Source organism: Pyxicephalus adspersus, chromosome 4 (assembly GCF_032062135.1).
Source record: "Pyxicephalus adspersus chromosome 4, UCB_Pads_2.0, whole genome shotgun sequence".
Taxonomy (NCBI): domain Eukaryota; kingdom Metazoa; phylum Chordata; class Amphibia; order Anura; family Pyxicephalidae; genus Pyxicephalus; species Pyxicephalus adspersus.
This window is the reverse complement of record NC_092861.1, coordinates 143,207,165-143,220,019: the sequence shown is the minus strand read 5'-3', so window position 1 is coordinate 143,220,019 and position 12,855 is coordinate 143,207,165. Positions and strand designations below refer to the sequence as shown.

The 12,855-nt window shown below is 37.4% G+C and overlaps 1 protein-coding gene across 1 annotated transcript in view; it reads right to left on the bottom strand.

The window, feature by feature from the left end:
* KCNK2 (potassium two pore domain channel subfamily K member 2) overlaps positions 1-12,855 on the bottom strand; it is an 81,999-nt gene that overhangs the window by 20,574 nt on the left and 48,570 nt on the right. The window contains exons 4-6 of the mRNA XM_072409862.1: positions 7,215-7,375; positions 4,519-4,705; positions 1,491-1,630 (exon numbers count right to left, since the gene is read on the bottom strand). Coding sequence (XP_072265963.1) covers positions 1,491-1,630; positions 4,519-4,705; positions 7,215-7,375 — 488 coding nt within the window. The remainder of the gene's footprint in view (positions 1-1,490; positions 1,631-4,518; positions 4,706-7,214; positions 7,376-12,855) is intronic.

Sequence of the window (12,855 nt, the reverse complement as noted above, 5' to 3'; positions counted from 1 at the left end):
CAAAGACACTCCTCTGCTGCTCTATGATTTCAAGTTATTTCCAATGGTAAAAGCCTTGGAATTCACAGGTAAAACGTACAACTAAATATACATCAGGAATATAAAGACAACTTAACTGAGCTGCCTATAGATCAATGTTAAACTCTTGAGAAGCTCAGTGATGCTCCCAAGGTCAGTTGACATCATAAATGGAGCTGCAGAAGTTTCAGCAAGACTTTGCAGTGCAAGGAGATATTGGGTTTGGGTTGGGTTTCAATATTGGTCGTTATCATGTTTGAGAGATCCCATACAATGCAATTCCCAGTAGCATAAACCCTTGGTGTTAGGCAGGGGCCCTTTGTTAAGTTGCATGCTGGTGGATTCATCAAGAGGACTAAGTACCATAAAGAAGTGGAAAGCTTAGAGTGTGTAAATGTAAACAGACCGCAACAAATCATCCTGACACATGACTTTGGGAGCACTAAATTAAAGCAAATTAATGCTGACAGTTTGTACACATGATGACCTTTTATAGACGCAATGCACATTTTATATATGACCTGGGAACAATGGCACAATATAGAGCAATAAATAAGCAGATCAGTAAATATTAAAGATGCTTTAACCAGATATGTATCATCTAAAAACGTATAAAATTAAAATGTACAGTCCTGGCATCTGCCAGAAGAAGGGATGAATGTATATGAGCAGTAGTTACATCATTTAGGTGTCGCCAATCAAGATGGCAAAAGATCCCGAACCCAGTAGATGACCAGAAGAAGAAAATGGAAAGGGAGCCTATGGATGTCACATTGATAAAACAGGAGTGAATATGGTTCACCTTTAATGCACCAGTTAAAACTGAGGAGGAAAGGTCCATCTTTTTACTAATTTACTGTAGGTTATCATAAAGAAAGATATGCCAAAGTGGAGAGACTCTACATTATTGTCTACCTGCTGGCTGCAATTGTTAAATATAAAAGGTTCATATGCATCATTGCATAGATTTTAAAAATGGATAAAGATTGCTTTTGGGATTATTAGAATATTAGAATATACTCCAGACCAGTCCTTCCCAAACTTTTCTACCCCAGAAGAAAATTTCAGGTCTTGGGGAACCCTTGCAATAAAGACAATTCACTGATATCATTGGGAAAAAATGGCCTGGGAAGAATGGCCCCCATCAATGCATTAGTCAAACTATCGTCTTACAGTTAGCTAATAATATTGTTGCTGTTATGCAACTGGCTCTAGAAAGTAGCAATGGCTCCAGAATTTGTGGTCACCATGAACTTGAAGAGTCATTAGTAGCATTTTATGGAACCCCAAACAAAATCTTGAGGAACCCTAAGCTTCCACAGAACCATGGTTTAAAATGTTTGCTCCAGACACTACTATAGTTTAATATCCACCTCTGGAGCAATGTTTTGTTATCCAGGACTATCCAATAACCATCTAGGATTGCTATAAAATGCATTCTTACACCATTACTTTACTCAGTGTCATCTTACCTCTTCCTTGGTTTTTTTGGACAGCACCCTCAGCCAGTCCCCGATCATACTAAGAACGGCAGCGAAATAGGCAAGACCCACTAAGATCCAAAACCACACCACTGGTTTGTAGAAGTCGAGATATTCAATATCTGAGCCCCCTAGAAAAGAAGACATTACTATTAAAGGTAAATATATAAAAATATCCTTTGTATAATAAATACAATCGTCCCACGCAATTAAGAATTGCCTTGAATTGAAAGTAGAGTAGCTTAGGCGGGTATAAAAGAAAAGTTTCGCAGATTTTGAAGCCATATTCCAGGAATATAATATGACAAACAGACTATCTTTACTAAATCTATATTGAAATCCCCGCTCATGGCACACCGTTTTCAAGCTAGTACCAAGCCACCTAGAGCTGCCTACATTTAACTGTGGAAGCTTTGGATTCTCCCACTTGTGAGTCATTTTGATTGAACAATTTTCCTACAACCCCGGGGGTAACAAAGCTTTTCCATCCTCATGCTTTCAGCACATTCCTATCAACCCTAGGCAACTCATCATAGTGATATGCCAATAGTTATTTATGGAGGGTTTGGCAAACTTCAACACTACAAGCAAATATTGGTCATTTGCCCAACCAGGCCAATCCTATATTCTGGCAGAACAAAGGCTTGTTATCTGGTGCAGATATCTATCGGATCTCCAGGTGCTTGTCTTTATACATTTTGTTGTTGTTTCTGTTAAAGTGAGTCACTTTACCTTTATCTCACCTCATGAAATTCTCATCAGACAGCAGAGTTGTTGTAAAACTAAAAAAGGTCAACCTTGGCAAGAACAATGACTGATTATTGTTCCACGAAGGCTCACATTTGTGTTTCTGCTTCCTGGAAGCTGCTCCTTTCAGAAATAACATCTCTCTGCTACATTGCTCCATCGTCCTCAGTATATTTATATTCTAGCTTGCTAAAATTTTATTGTTTGTATCTGGATAAATAAACATTAAATGTAATAGCTTTATCTTTTATATAGCTTTATCTTTTTTTAAGCATTTATCTTCTGTGATAGAGGAAGTTCAAGAACATTGTCAAACATTGTTGCTGGGACTGCAGTGATGTTAAGGGTAAATCTCCAGGAGCTTTGTTTTTCTGTGTTTGGAACGCTCCTCAAATGCAGCTCATCAAAATCCCATTGACTCCAGCGAACAGTTTTTAATGGATATACATTATACTGTTTTTTTGAACAAAGCACATCCCAGTGAGCTGCATTTGAGCTGCCAGGTCAAATTCTGACGTTTCTTGTTCATTGCTGTTTACCATTTACACACAATGCAATACTCCTAGATTGTAAGCTCTTCAGGACAGGGTCTTCTCCTCTTCCTATGTCACTGTCTGTATCTGTCTATCATTTGAAACCCTATTTAATGTACAGCGCTGCGTATATGTTGGTGCTATGTAAATACTATATATTAATACAAATTAAAATATGTTTAAACAATAATAGCAGCATTTAAATAGAACACCCATGGACACATATCATACACGTTATATACCCACATAACTGTTCTTTTCACGATCAAAGCCCAAACAAAGTCACAGAAATAGATCTGTAGTCATAACGATTTTGGGGTTGAATTACTAAAGGAATAAAGGCCTCTTATTTTGCAGGGGGTAGTTCACTTAGCTTAGCGGATGGTGTAATAGTTCACTTTAAAAAGAATATCCAATCACATGCAGGGAAAACTTTAAAAACAGGATTTTTGATTGCACATGATTGGATAGTTGAAGTCACCAGAGCTTTGTGTCATTTGCTAAGCTAAGTGATAAATCCTTTACAAAGGGAAAATCCACCTTGATATGTGAACAGCTTATATTGCTTAGGAAAATTACCCCTTGGCATTAGCATCTTCTAGGGGTCTATTTATAAATTCTTTTCTTGACTATTCGGCCAAGATTCTGCCGACTGCTATGCTTTTTGATAACAGGGTGGCATGAGCTTTAAAATAGAACCTAATTGGTATTTAACCACAATCAAAATGACACAAATAAACAAACTGACCGGCAAAAAGTTTATAAATACACCCCATACCGACCCCTTCTTTCATATTACTGTTGCTGTACAGAATGCTTTAATGACTATACAATCTAATAAGAAATAGAATAAGTTCTACTGCACTCTGTAATTCACTAAATGAGTTACATAGTTACATAGTCAGTTAGGTTGAAAAAAGACATAAGTCCATCAAGTTCAATCACTAGGGAAATAAACATATCTCAGATATAAACCCCTATAAGACATAGTTGATCCAGAGGAAGGAAAAAAAAACTTTGGTACAATTTGCTCCAACAGGGGAAAAAATTCCTTCCTGATTCCATGAGGCAATCGGATGTTCCCTGGATCAGCAGTCTCTGTTATCTTTACTTTAAATCCTTAATCCCCAGTTATATTCTGTGCTTCTAGAAATCATCCAGCTTTTTCTTAAAGCAATCTATAGTAGTTGCTGAAAATTCTTCCTGAGGGAGCCGATTCCCCATTTTCACAGACCTTACAGTGAAGAATCCCTTCCTTATCCGGAGCTTAAACTTCTTTTCCTCCAGACACAAAGAGTGCCCTCTTGTTCTTTGTAATGATCTCCAAGTGAATAATTAGGAAGAGAGTTCTCTATATGGACCATTTATATATCTATACAGGGTGATCATATCCTCCCTTATACGTCTTTTCACAAGGGATAATAGATTCAGTTCAGCTAATCTCTCCTCATAGCTGAGCTCCACCATTCCTTTTTTTAGTTTAGTTGCCCTTTTCTGCACTCTCTCCAATTCCAAAATGTCCTTTTTGTGAACTGGTGCCCAAAACTGGACGGCATACTCCAGATGAGGACCAACCAATGCTTTGTTCCCAATGTCGTTGATTGAGATTGAATTGGTCAGATAAATCCCTTCCCCTTGCATGAGGACACTTATAATGAGGGGTTTGGCTGTTACTCAGCTATGTTGGTACAGAAGAAGGAAGTTTAATGCATTTCTTTACAAATATCATGGGAACTTACCTGCAACATAGTCTCCAAATCCAATTGTTGTTAACGTGATGACCACAAAATAGAAAGCATCGAGGGTATGCCAGTTCTCGATATGTTGAAAAATGACAGCTGGAATGGCGACGAACAGTATACATCCAAATAAAATAAAGATGACAGTTGAGATGATACGAATTTTTGTCTGACTTACATTCCATTTCTGTAAGAGAATATCACATGAATAAAAGATTAGATAAATAGTGTTTTGGTAAATATATAGTTTATTTCTATTTACAGATAGTCCAGCATTGTCCAGTCCTTCCTCCTCAGTCTCAGATACCCTGACCCATTATTTTGATTAGTTGGTTTTCAGTTATTTCAATCATTGATGTTCAGCATTGTATATGAGCATTACCTTGAGAAATTTGCAAGCAAATTCCTTCTGATTAGTTACTCATCCTTGACACCCACCCTTCAAGACATTTTAATATTTGTATAGCTTTCCAAAGTGCCAGCTTGCTGCTTGTTTCGGGACTGATGGATTTTCAGGTAAGGTGCTATGATGTTTCAGAAAACTTTGGATGGTTAAGTAGATGTGTATAGAGAATTCAACACTTCCAGCACATGCATAGATCTTCTTGTATAAATAAAGGGGAAAAAATTACATTTATCCTAAAGTGGACTGGGAACTTTGGAAAGAGATGTCTGGGAAGAGAAACATTTTACAGCATCAGGACAATTTTTCATGGGCGCATAAACTAATAATTTGGCACATCCATTGAATAGAATAAAACTTCACCTTCACATCACATATTTTATAATGTATCAGCCAAAAAAATAGTGTTGTTGTTAAAGATACATTTTGACCTGACAAGCGTTTGTTCACACAACAGGACAATTTATCAAGTGGATCATAATGAACGTTTAAAGCAAACTTTAATGGCATACCCAACAGCTACAGCTGCTCTACCTATGGTACAGGGAAGCAGAAGCCTCATTCTATGTCCCCATGTGACAGCATAGGATTTCCCAATGTTTAATCACCAAGAATTAACGCTATATGGTGGATGAAAGGGGGGAATCACATGCCCCATACCAGGAGGTTGTTCTTGCCCCCAGCAAGGAAGCAGTATGAGAATGGGTATGTCCTATTGTCTTGGCTGCCATTAAAGTGAACTTGATAGTCTACTCTGCATGAAATAACAGAGATCTTCTTTTAAAAGTTAAAATGTTGGTCAGAGGTGGAGATTTTACACAATTAGGAAGGCAGCAGTTTGTTTTAGCCATATCATATTTTTGTTCTCATACAATGACAATGAAAAAAATCAACTTTAAACAGGCTGATGCAGCATAGAAAGGCGTAAATCTGAAGGAGAAAAGGAGAAAATCTGTTGGTGAACTATGAATGAGTCACAAACTTATTTACAAAAAAGAAACATGCACCTAAAAGTAAGCAGCCCAATGTTCATATTCATAGGCATTATTAAGTAGAAGAAAGAAAAGCGGCATAAGTGCAAATCAAGCAAAATATTTAGCCAAAATGAGTTTTCTTATCTCTAGAAGTTAGCAATGGCAATTTTTGTATTTAAAGTCAACTATTGCATTTTTCAAATACAAGATACCTTTATACCATGCTTCATTAGTTGCTTCAAACCTCAAAATCCACATAGACCTAAGAGCTCATTCAGAGTCAGAAGCTCCATCTGTAGCCATTATTCCCTCTGCTGTTGCATGCAGAGGAAATGACAGTAATGGCAGAAATGTTTTTGGTATGTGGCCTGTGATTGGCGTCCTGGCTCCATGTTCTCTATACAGTGTGAAAGGTGGAGGGGAAAACACAGGATTCAAGGGCCGCATTTGGGCAAAGTGTTTGTTTGCTCCATTTTCAGTGTTGTTTATAAGCTGAACAGTTCTGATTTGGCAAAGGATTCTGCAAACATTGGCAGAAGAAAGAGTTGTTTTAATCTTTTTCGAATGAATTAGTCGTCACACAGCTTTTATTTGCACCTTCTATATAAAAGACAGGATTATAGCTGCCTTGGCACCAAATATCTGTAGAAGAGCTGCTATTCATTCAAGTAGCCTTTGTAGCATATAATAAAAAAAAATAGCAGTTTTGTTTTATAAGAAAAGCTTATTTATATAAAAAAAAACTTATAACACATAATATCAGCTTAAATCTTTCAGAGAAAATGATAAGTGACCCCCCCCCCACCCTCTGGCTCAGAGTCCGATGAGGAGGGCATAAGCAGTTTTGATGCACAGTTGGCCTTTTCTGCATGCCACTTAAAGCGTACCTAAACTCAGAAATTTCACTTTACTTTTTATGTGAAGTAAAAATTCTGTTTGTGTGTTTTTTTAATAAAAAAAGGGTGCAGCACCGCCTAGGCAATCGAGGATAAATGGGAGCACAAAGCCTCCAGAGATATCTATGTCACACATCCCGGGAGGCTCTTGGGTGCTCCACATATGCGCAATGAGATCAGCAAGTTTTTTTCCAACCTACATCACCCGATCTCGTGTCTGGGTCGGGTGACTTAGGAAGAAGATCCCGGATAAAGAGACGAAGATGGTGGCGCCCGGCAAGCCAGGTCAGAGATGGATGTTGGGGCAATGCGGGACCGGATGGAAGACACCTCAATTTTTCAGTTTCCCTTAACCCTAATAAAATGTAATAACATAGGAGAGTTCATTATATGGATTACCATTTAAATAATATATATACTTACAACAAATATGTCTTCTACTCGGGCTATTCCCTTGCCAAATATGGTTCCTAATTGATCTCCAACTCCCGCCAATAAGAACCCAAATAGAGGGATTCCCAGTAGGGCATAGATAATGCAGAAAATCTTCCCACCCTTTGTTCGGGGTGAGATGTTCCCAAATCCTGCAAACAAACACATAAAGGTCATTAGAATTATATGACATATGCAACAGAAAAAGAATAGTGGATAATATTATCAGTAATACAAAAATAAATGCATTATACACCAGCTGATCTAAGCATGTAAGCTCATTTCTAATATAGGACTAGGTACTCTGAGTTACCATCGCTTCTTTTTGCATTGCTGGTGCTATCTATATTGGTACATTTTCAATACTGATAACACAAGTAGAGATTTTTTAGGCTGATAGTTAAAGTGACCTTTTCATTGTTTTTTTACATTTCATTCCATTTCTTTTTGGCCACCAGAGTTAGGGAAAGTATGCTTGTGGAAGCTTCCAACTAACCTCTGGAACTTTCTGGACCCTATGTGACAGTTCTGGGCCTTCTTGAGACACCTAGCACGGTCATATCAGAAAGAGAAAGTGGGCCATAGGCTTACTTATTTAAAAAGATCTGGCTAATTCACTTTGCTTTCTACAGCCAAGCAGGGGAGCAATGGGAAAGGTGAGCATTTACTGCTGGGGAGAATGCATAATTAGTTTTCCTTTGCTCTTCATGGGCAAATAAACTTTACACTTTCAGCATAATAGGGTTCTTTTTAAATGCCAGGGAACCCTTAGTGTTGGACTGATTGCCTAATACAAGGACAAGACAAGTATCCTGATGTCTCATGGCTTCAAAGAAGTACTCTACTTGGTATGCAACAAATTGTACTTATAGCATGTTTGCACAATACAAGGGATTCTGGTGAATTGCAAAAAATTGCAGCCCAGGATGAAAGTATTACATTAGAAAAGAAAACTTCATTAAAAAAAATCAGCACATACAGCTCAGGTAACACATTTGCTATAGTGCCAATGAAACCTGAAATGAGGACCAAGGGTGCTTACAGATATACCGAAAATTTATTGGCACCAAAATGTGACAATGACAATTGCTGGATTACCAACAATGGAATAAGATACCAGTTTTTTTGACTGTAGCAATTTCAAATCTATCCTTTGAACCGATAAAAGCAAAATAAAACTGTCACACATTAGTCTAGAAAGTCAAAAACAAAGGCTTGTAAGGCCAGAAACTCTGCACCACCATAAGCTTAAAAAAACTGTTTTTGTGCTCTTTGTGTCTGATATTTGTGGTTTGCACTTTGCTATAGATTGGGAAATTAGATAGGGAAGTAGTATTAGCCAGGAAAAAGATAGTTCAGATAAACCAATAAACAGAAACTTGTTTATTGAAATCCAGCCCCCCTGTGCAAGTTGACTTGTAAATCTTGCCTTGCTCCCAGTTCTAGAAATCTTCTCTGTGCAATCTTCCGGGTGCTGTACAGTCCTTGTAACAAATTTGTGCATGATCCTGTGCATGCTTAAAGCCTGAAGATTTCCTTTAAACAACCTAAGATGACCAAGATGGAGCACATTTTGTGTTGGAAATGTGGGGAAATGTGTTGGTATAAGAACAGGGAATGGGTGTTGCAGGAAATAGGATTTTAAGTTAAAGGCAAACTTTGCACTTAACAATTTAAGATCAACAATTGGCCAACAGTAAAGGATTTTTTTTGTTATTGCAATCACAATTTCTTTACCTGCCTTTGCCTGCCTGCGTGCAAAAAAATTTGAAATGTACACTGAGCTGCAGGGGCACAACTTGTGTACAATCCTGCATGCTCAGGAATTTGATTAGAGCAGACAATATTAGTGAAGATGCAGAAAGTAGAAGAAGAGTGGGTGCAGCTAATAATGCCAGCTAGGGATCTCGTTGATTTTGCATTCCTGAAGGGTAGGTGAGCTTTTGTGGTCTTTAGTTGTTGTTTTTAATAAAGAAGAAACTTTTAACTATTGTGTAAGAAATTAACCTAATAACAATTATGCTGACATTGGTTGTGCGATTTACTAACTTTTGTAATGTATAAGCTGTATCCAGACTGAATAAATTGTAATACCAAAGGCTGCACCATAAACTAGAAACTCTGAATGCGCAGTTGGCCAAAGGTCATAAGGCAATTATTTGTGGCTTTGCCCTCCTTTCTAAAATTGGGATGAAACCCTAATATATTGTATTGGTGATCAAAGTTTTATTGTTAGCAAACTTTGTACAGTTAAGAGAAGAGCATTTTGTTCATTTTAGTTAATCTACACATTCCCTGCCTGGTTATACATTTTAAGATATTTTTGGTATGTGAGACTCATTAGATCACACCGAAGTGTTAATTAAAAGTAAAAACAAATTGCCTTGCTCAGTGGTTGTACTATTCAGATGTTTTGGCAGCTGTTCATTTTAGCACACCTTTAAAACAAGCAACCTCAACAGTCAGCAGATATGTTAGGCCCTATTTGAAAATAATTGGGATAAATTAAAATGGTAATAGTGAACCAGATCCTCTCATCCAAAGTTTTTACTTGACTTTACAAAAATACTTTTGGTTAAATAGGTTCACAGACACACTCCAAAATCCCAAACAAGTGGAGGCTGGTATAGCTCCAAAATGGAAACAAATTGATATCCATGGTTTTAGAATAAAATGTCCAGCACACCCATATGTACTTGTTGGACATCTTATTCCAAAACGTTTGCACATCATGTGCACTTTTGATTGGAATGGTCGTTAAAAGCTCTATTCATTTTAGAAAAGCTTTGTTCTTCTGGATCCTCAAATGGAAAACCATACCATGCTCTCAAATGTACATGTTTCTGAATGCTGGGGGTCTCTCAGTAAATAAGTTCCAAAACATAAAGTCTATAAATGTGTGATATCAGACTTATTTATAAAATGTTGTTCACAAGATAACGTTTTCATGTTTAACAAAAAATGCATCAATATTCCACTGATAGACATTAGTGCAGTGTTTCTCAATTGAGTTCTATGGAACCCTAGGGTTCCTCCATGGGTTGCAAGGGGTTCCATGAGCAATGAGCAGTTTGAGACTCTCAAGTCAGTTTCCATTGACACCAATGATCTTTTTGGCTATCTATAAACATGGTAGCTGTCCCAATGGCCACCAATGTAAGAGGCATTCTTCCCAGTGATCACTAAGCCAATGTACTGTGAGCTGGGGATGTAATATTTATAGAAGGGGTTCCCTGAAGACCTAAATGTTATTTTCAGGGTTTCTCCCATGTAAAAAGGTAGAAAAACACTGCATTAGTGGGTTAAGTCATAAATCAGTTCCAAGTCAACTGCAATTATAAAGATTTTTTTTTCTGTTGGATCTTTGCTTTGTTTGGCATTAAAAGGGACAAAGTTAGAACCGGCAGGGGTTTTATCCAAAAAACCTGAACATCCTGGAAAAGTCTCACAAACCAGTAAGTAGACCAACCCTCCATGTTACGCTTTTCCTTATGGTGAACTTATCCTTTTACAAATATTGCAGCCTGACTCCTGAGTTATGCAAAACAAAATAAGATGAGGCATCGATTTGAAAGAAATTATCATCATAAGAAACTACACTTCTCTGAAGCACTGTAGTATAGAGATACGCAACCAATTTTGTGTACCTTCCTAAGAGCAAGAATGAAGGCTCGCCAGTTCTGGTAAGAAGCAGCGGTATGTTGTGATGTGCAAGCCCTAATGTTCTGCTCAGTGATGCAATGGGCTTCAATAAACTTCGCCTGGGAAGGACATTGCGTGGGAATGGATGGGTTCATCTGTCAAGTGTCTTGTGTGACGCCATTATCACCTACAAGAACAGAAAAAAAACAAAGGATAGCTGTCACACTTTTGTCTCTCAAGGTCAAAAACAAATTTACAAGGCAACAAATTTTGTACTGGCATTAATAGCAAGTCCAAAAAAATGGAACTGTGCCGATGGCCTTATAGCCATATCTAGAGGTTTAGAGGTGTAACTTTAATTAAGCTTAGGTAGGTAGGGAGAAGTTTATTTTAATTCTGAGCAGTCTTCACTTTTAATAAAACTATTTATTACAACTCCTATATTAACTGTGTTCATGAAAAAAATAAAAATAGTTTATATGATATTTGCCATTTGTTTTTTCTACCTTGTCTTTTCAAAAAAAAAAAAATCTCATACTATTATCATTTAGTGATAAGGTCAGGGCACGGTGCTTGACAATCTCCTTACAATGGTAGCTTATGTTTGTAACATCTTGCAGGTTTATTGATGTGGCCTAAAAGTATACCGATGTGATAAAATTGCTGTTGAGAGTCGCATCATTTGTTTCAGTTCGCAGGGTTTGGAGTTTTATAACCCTTTCTTTTAGGGGTCCCCGATTGCATAGCTGCAGTTCACCTGCCTGCTTGGAATTTTCTTTTATCCCACTGTATATAGTAATTTAAAGTGATCGATACTTCCTTTCTTTTCCCCAAAGAAGCAGGATGCACCTGGGGAAACGCGTTGGGTACTTGTATCACCCCTATAATTGCTGCTATTTTGGCAAACACATTGAAGTGCAATTGCGTTGTCCGAATTACAATAACAGTTTATGGATTTTTTAATGTAAATTTTTAATAAAATATATGTATTTTATCCTACAGTCCACTTCAAAATCCCATTGTTATTAGGGGCTAGCTCCTGTTAGCCTTTGTTGTATGTTTTATCCAGGGCCATGTTTTATCCAAGTCAACAAAAGTAGTCAATTAGGATGTGGACAGAAAGGAAGATTGGAACTTCTAATTATATTCTTGTAGTGGAGAATCTGTGAAGTCCAACTGAACTGGAGAGAAATACAGAAATTCTACTGCATGTGACAACTGGAGAACTGCTGCACAATGACTTGGCTTGAGGAAGTGATGCAAAATGCGTCAGGAATTTAAAAGATAGATGACAAAGTGTATAGGCTCCTACTGCACCAGCTGCTCTTGGTCAAGCTAAGGGAGTCCAAAAGAGTCATGTAAGTAAGAGCTATATGGTTTTGTACATGGGTCCTAAATATGATTTATATCAATGATCAAAGATAATTTATAAGCAATTGTTAGGTCATACAGCTCCATAAGTGAATCCAAATTAAGTTGCTGCTCGATAGAGCTCTACATGTAGTTCAAGGCATGTTCTGCTCTATAGAGTTTAATAAGTAGCTCCAAATATAGATCCTGCAACATAAAACACTAGAAGAAGCTCTAAATGGTTGCTGTTCCAAAGATCTTTATAAATAGTATCTAATAAATATCTTGTAAAACTAGTAACAGATCTTTATTGCTACATTTTAGAGCCCTGTAGCTTTATAGGTAGTTCCTAAGGATGTCCTTGGTCTATATAGCCTTAGAGGTAGTTCTTCTGGAGTTTAGGTACCTATGCCTTATGAAGGTAGTCAATCCTAAAAATCCCAGCAAGCCTTTATAATAAAGCTTCTGATCCATAAGCCTCCACTGGTATTTTCTACAGAGGGTATGGAACCATAGAGCTTTACATGTATTTCCAATAGAAAGTCTTGCAGCTTAGAGTTGGTCGGTCCTAAGTATGTTGCTGCTTCATAGAGCTTTGTAGGCCTTTCTTCAGGAATACTCTATGAAAAAGACCTTTATA